The 18,245-nt window shown below is 41.0% G+C and overlaps 1 protein-coding gene across 1 annotated transcript in view; it reads left to right on the top strand.

Annotated features, from left to right (window-relative positions):
- The window catches only part of MYRFL (myelin regulatory factor like), a 113,769-nt gene that overhangs the window by 82,195 nt on the left and 13,329 nt on the right, over positions 1 to 18,245 (top strand). Inside the window, exons 14-17 of the mRNA XM_021678543.1 lie at positions 9,707 to 9,870; positions 10,521 to 10,582; positions 14,949 to 15,004; positions 15,327 to 15,412. Of these exons, the coding sequence (XP_021534218.1) occupies positions 9,707 to 9,870; positions 10,521 to 10,582; positions 14,949 to 15,004; positions 15,327 to 15,412 (368 nt within the window). The remainder of the gene's footprint in view (positions 1 to 9,706; positions 9,871 to 10,520; positions 10,583 to 14,948; positions 15,005 to 15,326; positions 15,413 to 18,245) is intronic.

Below are 18,245 nucleotides of genomic sequence, written 5' to 3'. Positions count from 1 at the left end.
TGACTGTGTAAGATAAGCTTCTCTTCTCTGGGGTAATTTGCTTCTTCTCATAAATCCCTCATGATTTGTGTGCCCCAGTGAAAGCTCAGTGATGGGACGTGACATGAGAGGGCTCCAGGCTGGTCCTGAGAGCCAGGGAGCCAAGGGGGGTGAATGCCATAGTCTAACCCTGCATGAGACCCCGAGAACTTTGCCCTTCGGCTTGTTCATCTATCTCTTTACTTGGCCACTTCATTTATTTCTGTGATTATTTGGGAGTAGGTTTTTATATTTCTTGAGCATTATTACTAGGTGTACTTGGTGTAAGAAAAATGTACCCAATAAATGTCAGAGTGGCCTTACATGTATTTACAGCTAAGTGTGTATGAAGATGAGGTGCAGTTTGTGAGTAAGTAGGCCTTGAATAATGTGTGTGTGTGTGTGAATGTTTTATGAAATGATGTTATAAGCCACCCTACTATACCTTAGTATGTGGTTCCTTTTTACACATTGATTCTCATTGATTCTCTTTTTCCTTCAACTGGGAGGAATTGTCTGTTCAATTCATGCAAAGATAAGTAGGACAGGGTGCCTGTCTTCAAGCAGCTGACAGTCTAAGTGGAGTGCTGAGACAGGATGCAAGAACGGAGCTCTGAGTGACGGCATGACGAGTATCGTGGAATGCACAGCGCTCCTGTCTGTGGACACCAGGCAGGGGCTCGCAGATGGAAAGGAAGCGGGGGACTGAGAGACAAGTGAAAGAAGACAGTGGCAGACCTGGGGGACGGAAGGTGTGACTGACGGACGGGAGCATCACTGGTAGTCTTTCCATTTTTCCTTTTTCTCACACACGATATCCAATTAGTCACCCAGTGCTGCAGTTCTAACTTCAGCCACCTCTCTTGTCTATTATCTTCCCTCCTTATTCTCTTTATGCTTCCCAGTTTCCTCCCTAAAACAAAAACAAAACAAACATCTCTGATCGTACAATCTCCTTTTCCCCCTTTGGTCTTCATTGGCTTATTATCACCCCTCCACCATCTAGATGGAATCGTCTCTTTCTAATTCGTTTCCTAACACTCACACCCACCCCGCCAACCCCCAGACACCTTCAGAATGCGATGTCTCTGCACACACCCGCACCTCTGGTTTGCCAGGCCCTCTGCCACCAGCTTCGTTCTCTGTTCTCACGCTCACCAAGTTTGTTTCTGCCTCAGAGCTGTTCCGTTGAGTGTTTTCTGCTCTGAAGACTCTCCCTATAGATGATCTTGTCATTTGGATCTCCGTGCCAAGACCTTCCCTGACCACCTCATCTAGAATAGTCTCCACATCACTTGGTTTCACCTTCTTGTAAGATTCAGAGCCACTGAGAGGGTGTGTAGTGCCTTTGCTGTAATTAGAGAGAAGTGCCTCCTCTCTTTGGTGCAGACCCCAACGGGCCCCTCAGCCGGATCTCTGTGCAGGGGACACACTGCAGACTTCTTCATGACGGCCTGGAGAGTTCTGTCCCTAGCCGGAATGATCTTATTTGCCTACTTATTCTTCACCAGCCTCCCCGGCTCATTGCGTGACCCCAAAAATCTTCTATATTTTTCAAAGCTGTATCTCCAATACTTTATTTGTGGCTTCAACCCCAGGGCTTAGAGTCCTTAGGAATCCAACAAATATTGGCTGAATGAATTAATGAACTAATGAATTCTGTGATGCCTTGATTGATCTTGTCTCTGTATTGGCTCAGGCCTCCGAATATACATCTTCTAGAGTATTTATCACATTGTGTTGTCATTCTCTTTCTATTCCATATCTCTTCCGCTAGACTGTGAGCTTCTCAAGGTCAGAGAACGTGCCTTGTCAATCCTGTGTTGTTTAGCACAGTATCTGGTACATTATGGGTTCTCAGTAAGCATGTGTTTAAGTTAATGGCTGAGTTTCTGAATCTCACTGAAAGGAAGAGAAGTGGTTCCATTAAAATAAGGAAGTCTGACAGAAGAGTGGTTTCCTAGTGGGAAAATGAATTCAATTTTGAGTTTGAGGAGTCAGCTGAGTATTCAGGTGAAAATGTCCAGAGGTGACAGGGAGTGTGGAAGTTGGGAGTGCAGCTGGGGCCCGAGGGGAAGCTGCAGCATGCATGGGTGAAGATGTTCATTAATAAGGGAAAGGTTATGGATGCAGGTCCCAGATCAGAAGCCTGTGGCCAAGACTGGCCTGAAGACACTTTTTTTTTCCTCATGGTGTTTTAAAAATTTTCAAATTTGTTGCCTATTTTTAAATAATGAGGAGATCCTCACACAAATTCTAGATTTCTGGCTCCCTGGAAGCATCAGATCTGTTGACCTGAGGCTGAGGAGTGGCTGCCCTGGAAGGGCTTCATGGGCCCTCCCATCACTGCTTCCTGTTACCTGCCTGGCCTGGAGGCTTTCAGTTCTTAGGGAATGAGAAGCAAGTAGACTAAAAGCTGCAGATGCCTTCCAGTTAGGGCCAGGAGAGGCCTGGAAAAAGGCCTGGGAAGGCCCAGAAGGTTGGGCTAAAGCAGAATGCGGAGCAAGCACAGTGTCAAAACGTCAGGTCAGTAGAGAGGATGGATACGGACATGGGGAGGAAAGAGATGAGATGGGGAGAAAATGAATGTTAACAAAATGCTGTTGATTTTAACGATTGAAGAATCACCCGTAGTATGTGGCAAAGTGGTTAAGAGCATGAAAAAGCTTGGCTCAGCAAGTTTTGTGGATGATGAGGTCACTTTCAAATTATTTTATTCTTTACAGTTCTCAGTAGAATGTTATTCTTGTCTTCATGATTTCTGCCTTATTTTTATTAAAACAAATTTAAAAGTAAGGGAACATTGGTACCCAAATTAGAAAATTTTAAAGAGCTTTTGTCAGGAGATTTTTGGTTTTTGTGTTCTGATTTATTTATTTATTAACATTTTTAATAAAAAATTTCAAATATACGCAAACTTAGAATAATAGTGAAATCCATGTATATACTTCACCCAGATTTGACAGTTTTCAATTTGTGTCCTATCTTATTTTATTTTATTTATTTATTTTTTTAAGATTTATTTATTTATTTATTTGACACAGAGAGACACAGCGAGAGAGGGAACACGAGCAGGGGGAGTGGGAGAGGGAGAAGCAGACTTCCTGCTGAGCAGGGAGCCCGATGTGGGACTCGATCCCAGGACCCTGGGATCATGACCTGAGCTGAAGGCAGACGCTCAACAACTAAGCCACCCAGGCACCCCTGTCCTATCTTATTTTATTCAAATCTCCCACCAACTATCCTTCTTTACCAACTGAATTTTTTTGGCTTTATTGAGATATAAGTTTAAGGGATACAACACAATGATTTGATACACATACATATTGCAAAATGATTACTACAGTAGGTTAGTTAGCACAGCCATCAGCCACATAATTAACTTTTGTGTGTGTGATGAGAACATTTAAGATCTACTCTCTTAGCAACTTCCAGGTGTATAATACAATATTGTTAACGGTAGTCATCATGCAGTACATTAGATCCCCAGAACTTAATCATTTTAAACTGAGTTTGTACCTTTCGATGAACATCTTCTCGTTCCCCCCATCTCTCAGTCTCTGGCAACCACCATTCTGCTCTCTGTTTCTCTGAGTTTGGCTTTTTTAGTTTCCACACATAAGTGATATCACACAGTTTTTCTGTGTCTCACTTACTTCACTTAGCATAATGCCCTCAATTCCATCCATGTTGTCACAAATGGCAGGCTTTCTTTCTTTATTATATAATATATATAATAATAATATATATAATACTCCATTTGTGTGTGTGTGTGTGTGTGTATCCCATTTTCTTTATCCATTTGTCTACAGAATTCATTAGTTCATTAATTCATTCAGCCAATATTTGTTGGATTCCTAAGGACTCTAAGCCCTGGGGTTGAAGCCACAAATAAAGTATTGGAAATACAGCTTTGAAAAATATAGAAGATTTTTGGGGTCACGCAATGAGCCGGGGAGGCTGGTGAAGAATAAGTAGGCAAATAAGATCATTCCGGCTAGGAACAGAACTCTCCAGGCCGTCATGAAGAAGTCTGCAGTGTGTCCCCTGCGCAGAGATCCGGCTGAGGGGCCCGTTGGGGTCTGCACCAAAGAGAGGAGGCACTTCTCTCTAATTACAGCAATGGATACTTAGATTGTTTACATATTTTGGCTATTGTGCATAATGCTGCAATGAGCATAGGGGTGCAGATATCTCTTAGAGACAGTGATTTCATGTCCTTCATGTCCTTCAGACATACACCCAGAAATTTTAGGGATCTCCATACTGTTTTTCATAGTGCCTGTATCAATTGGCACTTCTACCAACAGTGTACAAGGGTTCCCTTTTTCCTACACCCTCATCAACACTTGTTATCTCTTTCCTGCCTTTTAAAAAATAGCCATCCTGGGCACCTGGGTGGCTCAGTCCTTAAGCATCTGCCTTCGGCTCAGGTCATGATCCCAGGGTCCTGGGATCGAGTCCCACATCGGGCTCCCTGCTCTGAGGGAAGCCTGCTTCCTCTCCCACTCCCCCTGCTTGTGTTCCTGCTCTCGCTAACTCTGTCTCTGTCAAATAAATGAATAAAATCTTAAAAAAATAAAATAAAAAATAGCCATCCTAACACAAGTATGTGATGATATCTCACGTAGTTTTGATTTGCATTGCCCTGATGATTAGTGATATTAAGCATCCTTTCATGTACCTTTTGGCCATTTGTATAACTTCTTTGGAAAAATGTTTATTCATGTCCTCTGCCCATTTTAGTTAGATTATTTGTGTTTTGCTATTGAGTTGTGTGAGTTCCTTTTATATTTTGAATATTAGCCCCTTATCAGATATATGGTTTGCAAATATTTTCTTCTGTTCTTTAGGTTGCCTTTTAATTTTGTTGATTGTTTCTTTTGCTGAAAAAACTCTTTAGTTTGATGTAGTCCCACTTGTTTATTTTTGCTTTTGTTGCTTGGCTTTTGGTGTCATATCCAAAAAAAATGGTTCCCAATACCGATGTCAAGAAATTTTTTCCCTGTGTTTTCTTCTAGGAGTTTTATGGTCTTAGGTCTACATTTAAGCCTTTAATCTACTTAGAGTTAATTTTTGTGAGTGGTGTAAAGCAGAGGTCTAATTTCATACTTTTGTCTGTGACTATCCAATTTTCCCAACACTGTTAAAGAAACTGTCTTTTTCTCATTAAGTACTCTTAGTTCCCATGTCAAATTTTAGTTGGCCATATATGTGTGGGTTTATTTCTGGGCTCTCAGTTCTATTCCATTGGTCTATATGTCTATTCTTATACTAGTACTGTTTTGATTACTATAGCTTTATAATATAATTTGAAATCAGGAAGTGTGATGCCTCCAGCTTTGTTCTTTCTCAGTGTTGCTTTGGGTATTGGGGATCTTTTGTGGTTCCATACAAATTTTAGGATTTTTTTTTTCTGTTTCTGTGAAAGTTGCCATTGGAATTTTGATAGGGATTACATTGGATCTATAGATGGCTTTGAATAGTATGGACATTTTAACAATATTAATTCCTCTGATATAGGAGAGGACATGGGATATCTTTCCATGTATTTGTGTCTTCAATTTCTTTCATCAATGTCTTGTAATTTTCAACGTGCAGATCTTTCACCTCCTGAATAAATTTATTCCTAAGTATTGATTTTGATCACATTGTAAATGGGATTCTTTATTTCTTTTTCAAATAGTTTGTTGTTAGTGTATAGAAATGCAACTAACTTTTGCATACTGATTTTGTGTCCTGCAACTTTACTAAATTTATTAATTCTAACCGTTTTTGGTGGAATCTTTAGGACTTTCTGTATATAAGATCATATCATCTGCAACAGATACAGTTTACTTTTTCCTTTCCAATTTGGATAACTTTTATTTCTTTTTCTTGTCTGATTGCTTTGTCTTGTATTATGGTGCATAGAAATGGGGTGCAGTGAGCTTCCTTGTCTTGTTCTTGATCTTAGAAGAAAAACTTTCAGCTTTTCATCTTTGAGTGTAATGTTAGGTATGGACTTATCATATAGGGCTTTTTTATGTTGAGTTATAGTCCATCTATACTTTGTTGAGAGGTTTTTTCATGAAGAGATGCTGAATTTTGTCCAGTGCTTTTTCTACATCTATTGAGATGATCACATGATTTTATTAATGTAGTGTATCACATTGATTGATTTGCATATGTTGAACCATTTTTGCATCCCAGGAATAAATCTCACTTGATCATGGTGTATGAACCTTTTAATGTATTGTTGAATATCCATGTTTATCAGAGATAACTGCCTGTAATTATTTATTTTTTTTGTAGTGTTTTTATCTGACCTTGGTATCAGGGTAATGCTGGCCTTTTAAAATGAGTTTGGAAGTGTTCCCTTCTCTTCAATTTTTTTGGGAGAGTTTGAAAAGGATTTATATAGATTCTTCTTTAAGCATTTGGTAGAATTCCCCAGGGAAGCTGTCTGGTACTGGACTTTAGTTTGTTGGGATGTTTTTGATTATTGATTCAATCTCTTTTTCTTAATTGGCCTGTTAGATTTTCTATTTCTTCATAATTCAGTCTTAGTAGGTTGTACGTTTCTAGGAATAGCCATTTCTTCTAACTTGTCCAATTTGTTGGAGTCTAATTGTTCATAGTAGTTTCTTAGATCTTCAGTATTTTTGTGGTATCAGTTGTAATGTCACCTGTCCTTTCTGATTTTATTTATTTGAGTCTTCTCTCTTTTTGTTCCTTGATCTAGCTAAAGGTTTGTCAATTTTGTTTATCTTTTCAAAAAACTAGCTCTTAGTTTTGTTGATCTTTTCCATAGTGTTTCTGATATTTGTTATTTCTTTCTTTCTACTATCTTTCATTTCAGTTTGTTCTTCCTTTTATAGTTCCTTGAGGTGTAAAGTTAGGTTGTTTATTTGAGATCTTTCTTTTTTCTTCTTAATGTGGGTGTTTATTGCTATAAAATTCCCTTAGAATTACTTTTGCAGGGCCTGCCTGGGTAGCTCAGTTGCTTAAGTGTCTGCCTTCAGCTGAGGTCATGATCCCATGGTCCTGGGATCAAGTCCCACATCGGGCTACTTGGTCAGTGGGGAGTCTGCTTCTCTCTCTGCCTGCTTCTCCCTCTGCCTACCTTTCTCTCTCCCTCTCTCTCTCTGACAAATAATAAATAAAATCTTTAAAGAAAAAAAAATAGAACTACTTATGCTATATCCCATAAGTTTTATTACGTTGCATTTCCATTTTTATTTGTTTCAAGATATTTTTTTTATTTCCCTTTTGATTTCCTCTTTAACCCATTAGTTTTGCAAGCATGTATTGTTTAATTTCCACTACTTGTGAATTTTCAAGTTTTCTTCCTGTTATGAATTTCTAGTTTCATACCATTGTGGTGAGAAAAGATACTTGGTATGATTTTAATCTTCTTAAATTTGTAAGGCTTGTTTTGTGACCTAATATATAATCTAGCCTTGAGAATGTTCTGTATGCATTTGAGAAGACTGTGTGTTCTGCTCTGTTGGGTGGGATTTCTGATATGTCTTTCAGGTCCATTTGGTCTAAAGCATAGTTCAAGTTCAGTGTATCCTTGCTGATTTCCTGTCTGGATAAGTTATCCATTGTTGAAAGTAGAATACTGAAGTTCCCTACTATTATTAAATTGCTTCTATTTCTTCATTCAGATCTGTTAGTATTTGCTTAATATTAGGTTCTCTGATATTGGATCTCTCTCTCTCTCTCTCTCTCTCTAGAGAGAGATAGATATAGAGACATAGAGTATAGAGGTATGTATTTACAATTGTTATAGTCTGATGAATATCCCCCTTTATCAGTGATGAATTGACCCTTTTATCAGTATATGACTTTCTTTGTCTCTTGTTACAGTTTTTGACTTAAATTTTATTTTATCTGATATAATTATAGCTAACTCTGTTCTCTTTTGGTTTCCATTTGCATGGAGTATCTTTTTCCATTCCTTAAGATGTATGTGTCCTTAAAGCTGGTGTGAATCTCTTGTAGGGAGCAGTGTGTAGCAGCATTTTTTTTTTTTAATTCATTCCCTCTATGCCTTTTGATTGGAGAATTTAATCCATTTATATTTAAAGTAATTATTGATAGGTAAGGACTTACTAATGCCATCTTATTAATTGTTTTTTGGCTGTTCCCTTGTTCCTTTCTTCCTCTTTTGCTATGTTCCTTTGTGAATTGATTTTCTATAGTGGTATGCTTTGAATTCCTTCTCTTTATCTTTTGTGGATTTTTGCTTTGTGGTTACATGAGGCTTACATAAAATATCTTATTGCTTATTTTAGGCTGATAACAACTGAATTTTGATCATATACAAAAACTCTACCCTTTTACTTACATCTCCATGTTTTATGTTTTTGGTGTCATAATAGACCTCCTTCTATGTGTGTATCATTAACCAATTATTGCAGCTAAAGTTATTTTTAGTACTTCTGTCCTTTAACTTTTCTATTCGAGTTAAGTGATTTATACACCATTATATTCCAGTAGTAGAGTATCTTGAAATTGACTATATATTTACCTTTATTGGTGTGTTTTATACCAGTGTACATGTGCTTAAACTTCATAAACTAAGCCTTAAATTTGTAATGTTCAGTTTCTGATTCCTGTCTGAGTGGTTGCTTTACAGTGTTTGAAACCCTTAAAGCTTCAGTTTGCATCATGAGAATCCCAAAGACACACAGTCCCGACTTTGATCCCCCAACTACAGAACAATCCTTTTTCTTTTGGCCTTGAGCTCATCATTTTACAACAGTGGACAGGCCTCTGTGAGCCCCAAAGAATTCTGAGGCATTCAGAACTTGTAAACAGAGAGGGGGCTAGGAGGGGAGGTCACAGGATCAGGATGTGAGTTGATGAGAGCTTTCCAGTGTTTCTGTTATGGCTGAGAGAGACACACGTTTCCATGACAACTGAAGTGTGTGGGTGGGAGAAGGGATGGCTGACACACTCTGGCTGTAGTTGGTTTCCCTTTCTTGCTCTTTCTGGTGTGTCAGTGGCCTTCTCTGAACAGATAGAATTAAGTGTTGTTGTTTTCAATTTTGTTTGGGACTTAGGCTAAAACAGAAATTGTACATGATAGCTCATGGGATGTTAAAGCAGAAATTAACACCTCAAGAATTATCTTCTCATTCATAGATGAAGACACTGAAGCTCAGAGAGGTGGTTCTGTTCTGTTCGATGTGGGGTCTACCATCTAGTGGCAGAACTCAGAGAAAAGCCCAGGTCTTCATTCCTTTCTCCTTCACCTGAGCAATTTGATGCACATTTTACCAGGAAGAACTAGAATCATTTCTTACGAGGATTTAGTGCTGTACACACAAATCAACATTTCGAAGCTTGTTCTGACTTTCTTTTTATGAGTTTTAAATATGGTATAATGGCCATACAACATAAATCTTCAGATTCCAAACTTGACAGTGTCCTTGAGCTCCATTCTCTCTTGGGTTACAAGGACATATTTCTATTTTATTGCAAATTGAACATAAGCAGCTTTACTACACAGCCAGGAGTTTAACAAGATCATTTTAAGTTGCAACCCTCTCCAGTTTTATCTTGAATGAACTTGAGGTTGTGCGTGTGTATAATCATTTTCAGTGGTATATTTCACCTGTCTTTGAAAGGACTGTGGACAGTTCCCTGGTGGTCTCACACTGTAGATTTATGCCCTCTGTACTGTTTTCATTTCTAGGACCAGATCTTTATGGAAAATGTGGGTGCAGTGAAGCAGCTCTGCAAACTAACCAACAACCTTGAAGAAAGGATAGAAGAGTTAGAAATATGGAACAGAAAGCTGGCCAGGCTGAAGCGGCTCAGTATTTGCAAGTCCTCAGCCAGCGAAACAAGCTCCATCAGGTACATCCCCAAGTGCCATAGGAGTCGGGAGGAAGGAGAGAATGGGGCCTTTCCATAACTAGATGCAACGAAATGGTCTTTCCGATCCAGCAGCAACCATCACTCTCCGATGATGCCATCCCTCCTCTCTTTTTAGAATGTTTTGGAACACAATTGCCTTATGTGGTAATTTTCTTATTTTTTTCTGTTGTTGCTTTAAAAAGGAAACAAAACACGGAGTATCTGTTTAAGAGCAAGGTATTATAGGAAATGTTACATTTTAGCAAAGGATGACTTCTCCTTTAAGGAGGAGAAGTGGTCTTTTCTAAATTTAGAAAATCATGTTTGGTTCTCAGGGAAAAAATTTCTAGTTTTTTTTTTTTTGTTTTGTTTTGTTTTTTTCATTACTTAAGGAGGGAAATGCACATTTCCTGGGGTCTAATTATGAGAAAAAGAAAAATATAAGGTTTAATGCATTCATTTATGCTTACTAAGGTTCTTTTCCACAAAAGGAACTCTCAATTGCCTTGACTTTCCCTTTTTTAAATTAGCACTGTATTACAAAAAAAAAGTCATACTGCTTGCTGTGTTAGTGGCAGCCAGGGCTTTTGTCTTATAACTCCTGGAGAGGCATTTGAATAGTAATTAACATTCTCTCTCTTTTTTTAAAGCAAATTTAGCAGAGCTGTTAGTGCATCTTCTCCAAGAAGGGCCCTTCCCAAAAAAAAACAAGGTAAATAGACTTAAATTTGTAATGAACAGTGATGATGTTTTCTATACACCACCACCCCCAAAGTCTTTAGAGAAATTGATCAAGAATGCTTTTCTTTATTTATTTGCTGATAGACTCCCTAGTTTGCATCCTTATACACTTAAGGTTTTTTTTTTAAGATTTTATTTATTTATTTGAGAGAAAGAAAGACAGAGCATGAGCGGTGGATAGAGGGAGAGGGAGAAGCAGATTGCCTGGGGAGCGTGATGCAGGGCTTGATTCCAGGACCCTGAGATCATGACCTGAGCTGAAGGCAGATGCTTAACCGACTGAGCCACCCAAGTGCCCCAACACTTTAGGTATTTAAATACTACCCCTTTATTAGAAACTAACTGTTTTTTCAAAAAGATGTTTAGAGAAATGAGTACAAAACATGTTCATTTCAGAAATACTATTCTGCCAGTTTTTGTTTATACTGCCCCACCCCCAAGTGAAATTCATCAGCCTCCACTTGCATATGGCCCTTGGCTATAAGGTCTATGTGGATGCCTTAACTGAACTAACTCCTTACCTATGGCTTCAGAAGATCCCAGAGGGACTTCCATTAATCCCCAAATCCCTCTTTTCCCTTTGATATTTAGTACTGTTCATGCAAATGGGGAAATAGGTATTCACTTTCTTGCAAAGGTAAAGTGTAATGGCTTTATTAATGAATAAAGAGAGCTTTTATCAAACAGGGTGACATTTACAGTAAATGTACAGTAAAAGGTGGAGGTTAATCATTTAATAATTTAAAGTACACCCTCTCCAATGCAGAGAAGTGTCAGTGAGGGAGAAGCTACAATATTCCCTTCCTAGCTGCAATTCATAGACAGATAGCTGTGAGACTCAGCTTGCTCCCTCCGACCCACCAGTGTTGCACAGGTGGCCCTTCCCAGGAGAAGATATTCATGACCTTAATCTATATCCTGGTAAGGGCTGACCTGGTGTGTGGGCCATTGCCCCCTTTTATCTCTACTCATGTTATACTGCACTGACCTATTCTAAAAGGATTCAGAGAGAGTTTAATATTCTACTAAAAACTGCTAAAATGTTATGTTGCTGACAAGCTACTTGGTATACCAATAAACATAAATACTTGGATAAATATATATGTAGGAGTGTCCTTGGGCAAGTTACTTAATTGCATTGAGAAATATAATAATAGTATCTATCTTGCAAAGATTAGTGATAGGATTAAATAAGGTGAAGCCCTTAGCCACAGTGCCCAGCACATAGCAGTTTGCTCAATAAACACAAACTATTAAAAATATTGTGTAAGAAAGGTGCCCTTTGTACTAACCAGTTTGCAGTGGGATGGAGGGAATGGTACCTACATCCATGGTGGCCCTGATTGGTACGATTTGGTCACATGCAACCTCTGTAGCTCTCACTTTGCACCCAGGGAATCTCTTTATTTTGCAGTTATCCCAGAATATTAACTAGAATGTGTCATTCATGAGAACAGGCCCCATGTCTGCCTTCCTCACTCTGCATCCCCAGGGACTGGCATATAGTAGGTACTCAAGAAATATTTGTTAAATGAATGCATGAATGGAAAGCCCAGTCTGATAATCTTTCCTGAAGATTAAAAACATTAAGTGGTTCAGTGTCTTGGGTATGGTGGGCGTGGGGTGGGGGTGGGAAGGGGGTTGGATTGTAGACACAGTAGAGGATTTATGTAGGTATTAAAGGGCACTCATTCAACTCAGAGGCCTCTTATAGTCCCTGTTGTAAGCTTGTGGGAGGCAGACAAAGGTGAGTAAGACATGGCCCCTTCTGAGGAATTTCTAGGTAGCCAGGGAAGATCAGAGGACAATACAAAGAACAGTTGTATCTGGATGTGGTAAATATTGCAAAGGCTCAGAGTGCTGCATTATGGGGGCCGGGCCTTCCAGGAGGAGTAAGCTCTGGCTAGGTAGAGGAGAGGTTCCAGAGGAGACGGAATAAGCAAAGATCTGGGGGCTGGCACTGGCTTCATTGCAGGATTAGGTGAGAGTTGGTTAGGGAGGAGAGTAGAAGATACGGCTGAGAATCTAGGTAGGGCTCAGATATCCTGGACCACCTGGTAAGGAGTTCACTTGGTAAGCCGTGAAAACCTTCTGAGTAATAACAATAATATCTAAGCTGTAGAGTGTTCTCTTGCTTTACAGGCAGAAAAAGGGAGGCAGCATTGCACGGTGGTTAGGAGCACAGATTCTGGAGCCAACCATCCCACCTCCCATTGATGGTTTAATCCTGGCTCGGTGACTTACTAGCCGTGTGATCTTACATAAGGAACTTAGCCTTCATTTTTTCCCTTCTCCATAAATTGGGGATGATAACATTACCTGCCTCATAAGATTGTTAAGGATTATCATGAGGGCTAAATAAATTAGTATATATAGTGGGAAAAAGAAAAATAAATAAATTAGTAGATATAAAGCACTCAGAAGAGAATATGGCACGTAATAAGTGCTATATAAGTGTTCACTCTTTTTTTTTTTAATTTAGTAGGCTCCATGTCCAGCATTAAGCCCAATGCAGGGCTTGAACTCACGACCTTGAGATTGAGACCTGAGCTGAGATCAAGAGTCAGATGCTTAACTGACTGAGCCACCCAAGCACCCCAAGTGTTCACTCTTATTAGCATTTTCAAACCCACTATTTGAGTGGTTCTCATACTTTGGCATGTTATCAGAGTCTTCCAGGGAGCTTGATGAAGTATAAGTAATGGGGATGTTTTGCTTCCCCTGTGCTGTCTTTGCAGGAGGTCTTGGCTATTTCCCTGAGGTTCACTTTCCCTTCCATGACACCAACCCCTAGGTATTCTCTGTTCTCCAGAGCCTCCGTGATCATTGGGTCATTGAAACATATGTGTGTAGGGGGAGTGTGCTACTCTTGGGTTGGGTGGGTACATTCATTAGCAAAGTGCTGGCTGTGAGCAGTCTGTGGGCCTTACCAGATGGTAAGAAACCTGGCTGGGCCTTGCCTCAACTTCTGCACAACTGCCGATGGTGGTGCTTGTTCTGGAGGAAGATTGAGGTCTCCTGAGTAGCTCTCATCCAATCTAGTGTTCCTTTTCCTTCCTTCTTTCTCTACTTCCAAGAGATAGATGGGTGATCCCCGCTGTGTGTTGGTGGTTGGGGTGAGGTGGGAAGGCCTTCAGGCTTTTGCGCAGAATTTTCTAGGGCATTTTGGTTTTTAATAAATTCCAAAGTAATTCTCATGTGGACCTGAATTTGAGAACCATTGCAGGATTAGTTGGACCCACCCAATAACTCTGAAAATGTTGGCAGGTATTATTTTATCATTCCTGTCTTTTTGAGGAGGGAAATGAGGATCAATGACATTTAGATGACTTGTTCAACACCTGGCCCTAAGCCTGACTCCAGGTCTTAGGTCATTTCCCTACACTAGGTCAAAGGATTTGAAGCAAAAGCATGGAGATTGAAAATAATCCAGCAGCTGTGGGGAGTAGGTTGGAGGGGGGAGCTCTTACCTGAGATGAATGCTATTTAACGCCAGTCGATTTAACAAATTTCACTGAGTCCCTTCTCTGCCCAGCACATTATTAGACTCTCCTCTGAACAGTTCCAGTGAGATGTAAGAATGGTATAAGCTGTTCACTTCTTGGTATTCAGAGTGGCTTCCAGCTGCCCTATGGGTGACTCAGTTATAGGAGCCCTATGGGTTTGTATATTTGTTAAAAGCTTATATGATTAATCCCACCCCAATATAACACTGAGGAACACTTTATTTACTCAGATAGCCAGCCCAAGAAATTCAAATAAAGACCAATTTTAAACTATTTCTTAACGACCACCAACCTCCCATTCTCTTCCAGCCAAAAGCATGACTCTACCCTGTACCCCGCAGAAGGAAGCAAACATAACACTCCCTATTGCATTAGGAGTGAAGCTCCCATTTCAGGGGCACCTTATTCAAGTGGGCAGAAAACCTCTCCTATCTTTTCAGCCAGATTCACCACCAATTGCACAGCTGTCTGTTCTGTAGTTCCTGGCCCATTCCTCATATGCAAGTTTTTATGGCATAAAAAGCAAGTTTTTATGCCAATATGTATCCGTCTTAGAGGTTTGCCTCATTGGCTTCCTAGAGACTATAACCTACTTATTTTTAGATTCCCTATAGTGTTATACAGAATAGTGCTTAATAAATGTTTGTTGAATGGGTATAAGGATCAATAAGACTCAGGCTCAGAACTGTCCTTAAAAATAGGTAGCAGTATTGAATACCGATGTGTATGATTTAAAGAGTACTTTTTATTTCGGACCATAAAAGTCTATTCCATGATGTGTCAGGATGCCTGAAACTCTTCTGTTGGAATTTATTCCATCATGTCTTGAAGACTTTTTGGTTTTCCGAAGTGTTGTAGTAAAGGAGATGAACATCTGGGTTCTGACAGTATCTTGTCTGATATGTCCTCTGCTCTCATAAAACTTCAAGAAGAAGCACCAAATGAATGGCTCAGACACGGGTCCTGCAGTATGCTAGCAAAAAGACAAATGACTATAAGCTGGAGTGTCAAGGAAAGGGAGCGGCTTGAGCTAGGCTTTGGAAGAACTTCCTTTTCAGGGGGCAGACCGCAGGAAGATGTAGGCTGGAGAGAGTGCACTGGCCAGCCCACTGGGAGGCAAAGATCCCTGCTGGGAGCGAGTCTTCAGGGGTCCTTCTCCCAACTGGCATTGCTGGTTTATCGCGGCTCCTGACTGAATCTTTTTTACAGGTTTATTTTTCAGGAAAAAAACAGTTGTGTCCTAACTGGGTTTTCCAGACCTTGGTTATAACTCTCATTGCTGTGATGGCATTTTGGTAAGAAAAATTTCAGTGTTGTGCTCTGTCAAGCTCTTTTTTTTTCTTCCCATCTTCCTTTTCTCATCTATCAACTGGGGACTGACCTATGTACTTTGAAGACAGGGAGCCCTTTAACTGGGCATTGACCTTGGATTTAGCTTAGAGATAAGGGAGCCCTTTTTTAAAAAAAAGATTTTATTTATTTACTTGAGAGAGAGACAGAGAGAGGACAAGCAGCAGAGGGAGGAAGCAGGCTCCCGGCTGAGCAGGGAGCCCGATGCAGGACTCGATCCCAGGACCCTGGGATCATGACCTGAGCTGAAGGCAAATGCTTAACTGACTGAGCCACCCAGGTGCCCTGAGGGGGCCCTTTTTAAACTCCTATTCTGAAAAAAAAAAAAAAAAAAAAAGGGCTTTCTGTACTTAAATGTGAGATGAAGGATGATTCTTTTTTCAATCAATTGATAATTTTTAGTATCTCACTATGCTGTGTGTGTGTGTGTGTGTGTGTGTGTGCGTGCGTGTTTCAGTCTTACAAATAATTGTCTGAAGTTGTTAGTTCTCTTTCCTGTCTACTTGGGGGAACAGAGCGAGAGGGCAATCAGGGACAATCTGTTCTCCCCTGGACACTCCCATTTGTTAGGCTTCTTCTAGATTCTTCAGTGAAGACGTCACATGAAAGGGACTATGAGGTAACCCCAAGATCTACAATATATGCATCTGTAGCCAAATGTACTCAGCAGCGGAAGCAAGCAAACACAGTGAGGATGAAGGATTTGCTGCAAGCAGTGGGGGACTTGCGTGCCATCGGACCTCTGCAGGGCGCTGGGAGGCATCCCTTACTGAGATGCAGGGCTCTTCCCCTGGGCTCTGGTCTGCAGGCACCTGCGGCTGGGATGGCCCCTCAGGCTTTGGGCCTTGGTCATCTTGCCTGTGTCCTCTGGGCCTTCTTGTTCTCAGTCTATTTGCATGGTCGCAGGGCTATTTTCACAGGGGTATTTATCTATCTCTCAAAAAATGCTTTATGAGTGTTAGAAAGGACTGCCTTGGAGTCCTTTCTAACCTTTCCAGACCTTGGTTATAACTCTCATTGCTGTGATGGCATTTTGGTAAGGGAGACAGTCGTTCTCAGAGGCAAAGTAAGGGGCAGTGCCAAGGTGCTGGTAGTTCCGTGCTCTAACGCAGCTTCCTAGCTATAGAGGATAGTGTGAGTCTCTCTCTGTACCCTTCCCTCCCCTCAGCATTTCAGCTTTTCACTTGCTACTGCCCACTGTACACAACATCCGCAAGGATCTGACACCACGACACAGAATTCCCATTTGAAGCCGTTGTCTTTCTCTCACTCTCCTACATGAGCTGTCCTCTGCTGGGATTCCCAGCTCAGGAGAGTGTGAGCATCCACTTTAGCAGACATACGTAGTAGCATTCTCTAGAGAGGCAGAGTCCCATGAAAACCCAATGGCAGGGTGATAGGAAGTCTAATTCGGATGCACAGAGACTGCTTTTTAAACACACTTATCAGAATTATCTTACGAATTCCAATATTGTTGTCCACTAAGATCATAAGTGGGAGGTTATTGAGCTCGTTATTTTGTTTCTGGCCTGTGGTGGCAAGAAGAGTCAAAACCAGAATTTGCCCCCAAAGAAAGGAACAGATGTCCATGTCATTCCACAATTCTAGAAGTTCTCTGGGTCATGCACTGAAGTAGATGCCAGAGACAAATTAGAAAGAGCTCTTCAGGATTAGTTATAGGGAAATAGCGGGGGAGAACAAAGAGAGGGAGACTGGATCACAGCAAGCAGTTGCCAGGGCGACACAACGGATTCTGTCTGATAGCATCTTTGGGGCTCAGCACCACTTTCCCCAGACAGGGTTGTGCCTGCTGGGCAGTAACCAGCTGCTGCTGAGAACACTCTGGAAATTTTTTCTTTATGAGTGGAATTCAAACGCATGGCACATTTCCTCGTGTATATTTAATAATATAATATATAATATAATAATAACCTTTGAATGGGAGCAATATAACGAGGAGTCGAGTCTAGGGAGCCAGGTGTACAGTCAAGCTAGCAGCAAGTCAAGTCAGGTCACCCTGTGTCAGACCCAGCGCACAGTGGGATTGTAATGTGGTCGGCGGACTCTCCTGTGTGGCTCACGAGAGAGTTCCAGAGACACACACCCCTGTGAGAAGAAAATGCTAGGTGTTTGGATGCATGAGCATTGGGAGAATAGCTTCCCTGGGCTCCGAACCTTTCAGAAAAGCTTCTGTTTGAATATGTAAGTTCTGATAATTGGAGGAAAAAGAGTCATTATTTTGAAGTCACACAGTGTGGAAATGGATACTACATTGCATTTCTTCTTCCTCTCTCCTCCAATTTGGCGCTTTGTGCTCTGAAAAGACAGGCAGCCGGAAGATGTCAGAGAAGCAGCCAAGGGGTTGGCATCTACAGCTGACTAAACCCGGGTGGCCTTTCGGGGCCACAGGGCGGACGCCCCCCGCCAGTGGGATGTGAACTCTGTTCTGACTTTTTCCTGCAAGGAGCAGGGGCTGCCTCCAGCGATTTACAGCTTCCGCTCATAATCTTCCACCTGTGACAGATGCTTCTGAGGCAGCTTGCAGGGCCAGGGGGCTGCTCTCAGGAAAAATCCATCAGTGAGGAGTACCCCAGAGCCTCTTTGCTCTAGGAAGGTGAGGGCCTTCTGCCCTGAAGCAGAACGGTGCTGGTTTCCATGGTGCGACTCTCGGAGCCGAGGCCGCACCCCTCCCATCTTGTGGCCTGTGACAGTGTAATCTCTGACCGGCTGGTTGTGTGAGATGGAGATGAACTCAAATCTGGCACATAATGCTTCCTT

The sequence above is a fragment of the Neomonachus schauinslandi genome, chromosome 5 (genome assembly GCF_002201575.2).
Source record: "Neomonachus schauinslandi chromosome 5, ASM220157v2, whole genome shotgun sequence".
Lineage (NCBI taxonomy): Eukaryota > Metazoa > Chordata > Mammalia > Carnivora > Phocidae > Neomonachus > Neomonachus schauinslandi.
Note: the sequence above shows the minus strand (reverse complement) of the source record. Positions and strands in the feature narration are given on the sequence as shown.